At 56.4% G+C, this 4482-nt stretch overlaps 1 protein-coding gene across 1 annotated transcript; it reads left to right on the forward strand.

Moving 5' to 3' along the window:
- Nucleotides 1-1644: 1644 nt before the first annotated feature.
- Nucleotides 1645-4278, forward strand: LOC112590261 (uncharacterized). The gene has a single exon (XM_025306208.1). It carries the CDS (start codon nucleotides 1645-1647, stop codon nucleotides 4276-4278), a length of 2634 nt encoding a protein of 877 aa, XP_025161993.1.
- The last annotated feature ends 204 nt before the right edge of the window (nucleotides 4279-4482 follow it).

The raw sequence follows: 4482 nt of genomic DNA on the forward strand, positions 1-4482 counted from the left end.
ATTCGAAGAAAACGGCGGCTGAAGCGCATCGAGAACTCCAAAAAGTTTACGGAGATGCTGCACTAAGTGAAACAACGTGCCGTGATTGGTTCCGTCGCTTCAAAGACGGTCCTCCCCGTGGGTGCCACCTTGACGTGGTGGGGAGGCTTGAAGGTCCCGATGATGTACAGAGCTGTACCGGCGGGGGTTTCGGCCCCTGGCAGGTTCTACCATGCCGGAGTGGTCTGTACGGAGGGACTGGGCCAAGAGCACCCGACCGGGCTGAGTGATCAGCCTGGTCCATGACCAGCATGGTCACAGAGCGGGTGGGAGGAGATCATCATCCCTGAAGGCATTGCACGCCGGTGCTCCGGCAGCCGACAGGGATGACCTCCTCTACACTCGCTCCAGGAAGGGGACCTCTCTCTCCGAGGCATTGCACGCCGGTGTTCCGGCAGCCGAAGAGAGAGAACCCTTTCCTCCCGCCTCGATTGGACCGTTATGGTTAGACCGGGGCGGAGGGACGTACCCGCATCCAGGGCTCCACCCCATGGGGATCCTCCCCCCGTGGTGCCTGAGATGCGGAGGGGTACTCCGGGCCGCTCGGACGTTTCCGAGGTCGGGGTCGGGGTACCCTACCGCGTCCTGAGAGATCCCACCCTCCGAGGCATTGCACGCCGGTGCTCCGGCAGCCGAAGAGGGGAGGACCTCTCTCCCTCGTTCGTCCCAGCCACGGCTGGGCGAATGGAGAATCCCACACCCGGGTCTGCACACCGTGGGACTAGTCCCACGGTACCTGGGGGGTGGAGGGATGTCCCGGGCCGCTCGGACTTATTCCGAAGTCGGGGTCGGGGCACCCTAGGGTGACGAGGGGAGAGGACCCCACCTTCATCGAAGGTGGACTCCCCGACTTCCCTCACCCGTTCGGCCCCGGTCGAACGGACAGAGGAACCCACACCCGGGTCTGCACACCATGGGGCTTGCCCCATGGTACCCGGGAGGTGGAGGGGTGTCTCGGGCCGCTCGGACGTATTCCGAGGTCGGGGTCGAGACACCCTCATGCGCCAACCAGAGGACTCATTCCCGGAGGCATTGCACGCCGGTGCTCCGGCAGCCAAAGGGAACGATCCTCTCTCTCATCCGTCCTGGCCACGGCCAGGCGGAGAGAGGTACCCACACCCGGGTCTGCACACCGTGAGGGTTTGGAACCCCTCACGGTACCCGGGGGGTGGAGGGATGCTCCGGGCAGCTCGGACGTATTCCGAGGCGGGGCCGGAGCCCCTGTGTGCTGTGCCCGAGGGAATGCGATCGCATCACCCTAAAGCGGACCCTCGGGCGGCGCGAGCATGCTGGCTGCCATGGGGGAGGCGTTCCCGGTGGGGTGCGACACCGGTGAACTACCTCCTTCCATGGGGCCCCCCGCGTGGCGGCGCTCTGCACGGTGCCCACATTGTCGGAGGTGTGGGACCCCCGAAGCGGTCTGGCCACCAGAAATGGTGGTCAGGGCGCGTGTAGGGGGCGGGAGGCCAGTGCCGACGATGATACATTCCGTCGGCCCGTGCCATATGATGCTCCTCTGGGGGAACTCGGAGGCTCCCCCTTTCCGGGGGGATGCGGGCATGCCCGGGCACCGGAGCCGTGTAGAGTTGTGGGTTAGAAACCACAATGACAGATTTTATTTCAACCTCCTCTAACAATGAATCATCGGACTCGGAAATGAATAAGACGACCCAGGCTAGACTAAAGGACACGAGAAGCCGAACTGGCAAAAGCCAGATAACGGCAAGGAGGGAGGGGCTTCGGAGCGGAAAGTCCCTAGAGACTAAGAAGGCGGAAGAGATCGATGACAGCGACCGATCTCGATCGCCCATAAGGGTCGATGGTTCAAAACCATTCGCCACCTCTAGAGAGGAGGACTCGGACGATGGTGTAAAAATCGTCAAGAAGAAAAAGGAAGGGAAGTGGGAAATCCCCAGAGACGAGGATGGTAATACGGACGAGGAGCGTCTCGTAGAAAAGGCCACCAGAGGAAGGGGCAGGGCAGAAACCACGGGGGAATACCGCCTTAAAAAAGAATTTATGGCGAGAAAGCAGGTCATCATGGAGCAGAAGAGGGAGGAACTTCTGTTGAAAGGATTGGAAAATCCCACGGAAGAGTTCCAGGACTGCACTTCCAACAGGAAGTACAAGGCGGAAATAAAAAGGCTAACAGAACACCTAGAGGAGGCCCCCTTCCGGGATATCACGGCGACGATACTGGAAGCGTCGACCAAGGTACTGGGATTTTCACAGAAATCCAAAAGCCTGAAGGGAACACACGTGAAGGTCCTCAGAGACGCCGCAGCGGCCATAACAGCGGGCACAAATGTAATGGCCATGCAAATGGCACAGGACAGGTGCGGGAACAACCTGGACCTAATAGAGGAACTGCGGACGGAAAACATGAATTTGAAAACGTCGCTGAAAGAGGTTAAAAAGGAATTGGAGGAGGTCAAGGAGATGCTCCGAGGTATAAGGGAGGCACCGCTACATGTAGCGGTATCCTCCCCGCCCTCGAAGCACCCAGGAAACGCGGGCCAGAGTTTAAAGGAAGCACCGCAACGTATGGCGAGTGCTCCCTCGCCCCTGATCCGCGTAGAGGAGAAGGTAAGGGCGATAACTCCACCCATAACGGACATGATGGAGGAGGAGGAAATCCCGATAGGAGTCATCGAAATTCAGAAGGGATTGATCCCAAAGGATAAGAGACGCCCGGTAAGGGAGAGGACTGAAGCCAGGGTCGCAAAGGTAGCAGAGGCAGGCCCCAAGATCAGGGAGGACATCCTCCTTAATACTAGAGTAAGGATAGAAAAAGAGAAGGAGTCAACAAAGAAAGAAAAGAAAGGAATGGAAGAGGAAGTCTCCAAAATGGTGTTCAGAGCATTGAACAAATGGGCATCACAGGAGAAGGAAATTCCTAAACAAGGGGCCAGGAAAAACAACAAAGGAAAAGGAATGGGAAAAGAACTGGGGAATCAAGGAATGGTACAGCATGGGGGAAAAAACTACACACAGGACTATCCCCAACTACCACCCACACGATCACAAATAAAGGAGTTTCAAGTACAGGAAACTCCTACACCACGAATAGAGACATGGTCAAAAGTAGTGGGTAGGAGAGAAAGGAAAAAGGAAAAAGATGTACAAAAAAGACAGGAAATAAGGAAGGTGGTGAACATTGAAAGAAAGGAGGGGAAGAAGAATAGGAGAAGAGTCCCCAATACGGCGGCGGTAACCATAACCGCTGGACGGGGACAATATAAGGACTTATTGGCAGAGGCAAAGAGGAAAATTGACCTTACAGGAATCGGTATCGAGAAAATTAAGACCAGAGTGGGGGCCACCGGTGCCCTGGTAATCGAGATACCTGGGGAGCAAAGGGGCATACAGGCGGATCAGCTCGCAGATAAACTCAAGGAGGTATTGACCGACAGAGCCAAAATAAGCAGACCACAAAAGATGGGAGAACTGCGATTGAAGGGAATGGAGATATCCACCACGGAGAGTGAAGTGGCAGAGGCAGTGGCCAAAGTAGGAGGATGCCAGGTGGGGGATGTGAAGACTGGAAAAATGAGGGTAGCCTGGAACAGTTACAGAACGTTGTTGGTACAGTGCCCCCTCGTGGCAGCGAAGAAGATCGCTGAAGAAGGAAATATTAAAATAGGATGGACGCTCACTAAAGTGGAGCTATTGCAGGCGAGAGCGCTGCAGTGCTTCAAATGTCTAGAGAGAGGGCATGTGCAAATCAACTGCAAAAGTAGCAATGATAGACGATCTAATTGCTACAGATGCGGAGAACCCGGACACCTGGCTCGGGACTGTAACTCTAGAGTCAGGTGCCAAATTTGTGTAGAGGCTGACGTCCAGTCGGACCATAGAATGGGGGAGCCATCCTGCCGTCCCCCCAAGAGAAAGAAGAAAATCCTTGGGGATGTGGTGGAAGGGGGTATGGCGACCGCACCGCCGCCACGAGACCCTCCCACATCCTCAGAGGAGAGGAGGAAAGGAACAGAGGAAGGAAAGAAGGCGGAGGGGGGGGTAAACCGGGAGCCGGAACCCCAACCTCCGCTTCCTCAAAGGAGGAGAAGAACCTCCCTCCATCTTCTACCTTCCCCTCAGGCCCCCATTGATGATGGGAAGATGGAGGTGGAGGAGAAGAGAGGGGAGAAAAGAGCAAGATCAAATGAAAGCGAGGACACCGACGGCGAACAGCCGGGAGAGAAAGTGGTAGTCATAACCGAATCAAACGATAGACACTAGACTACTCCAAGGAAACCTGCACCGCGCCCGTCAAGCGCTCTCCTTGTTTGAGCACACGATGACGGAGCGCGGTGCAGACTTAGGTATAGCGGCAGAGTCCCATCATGTCCCCAGGAACCATAGATGGTTCGGGGACGAAGAGGGCTCTGTCGCTATAGTCTGGAAGGCGAGCAACAACTCACCCCCCGCGAAATACGTGGATCG

Source organism: Harpegnathos saltator, unplaced genomic scaffold (genome assembly GCF_003227715.2).
Source record: "Harpegnathos saltator strain DR-91 unplaced genomic scaffold, Hsal_v8.6 scaffold770, whole genome shotgun sequence".
In the NCBI taxonomy this organism is placed as follows: domain Eukaryota; kingdom Metazoa; phylum Arthropoda; class Insecta; order Hymenoptera; family Formicidae; genus Harpegnathos; species Harpegnathos saltator.

Bases quoted from the DNA above. Each gene is read 5' to 3' on its own strand.
- LOC112590261 (XM_025306208.1), top strand. From the start codon at position 1,645: ATGACAGATTTTATTTCAACCTCCTCTAACAATGAATCATCGGACTCG.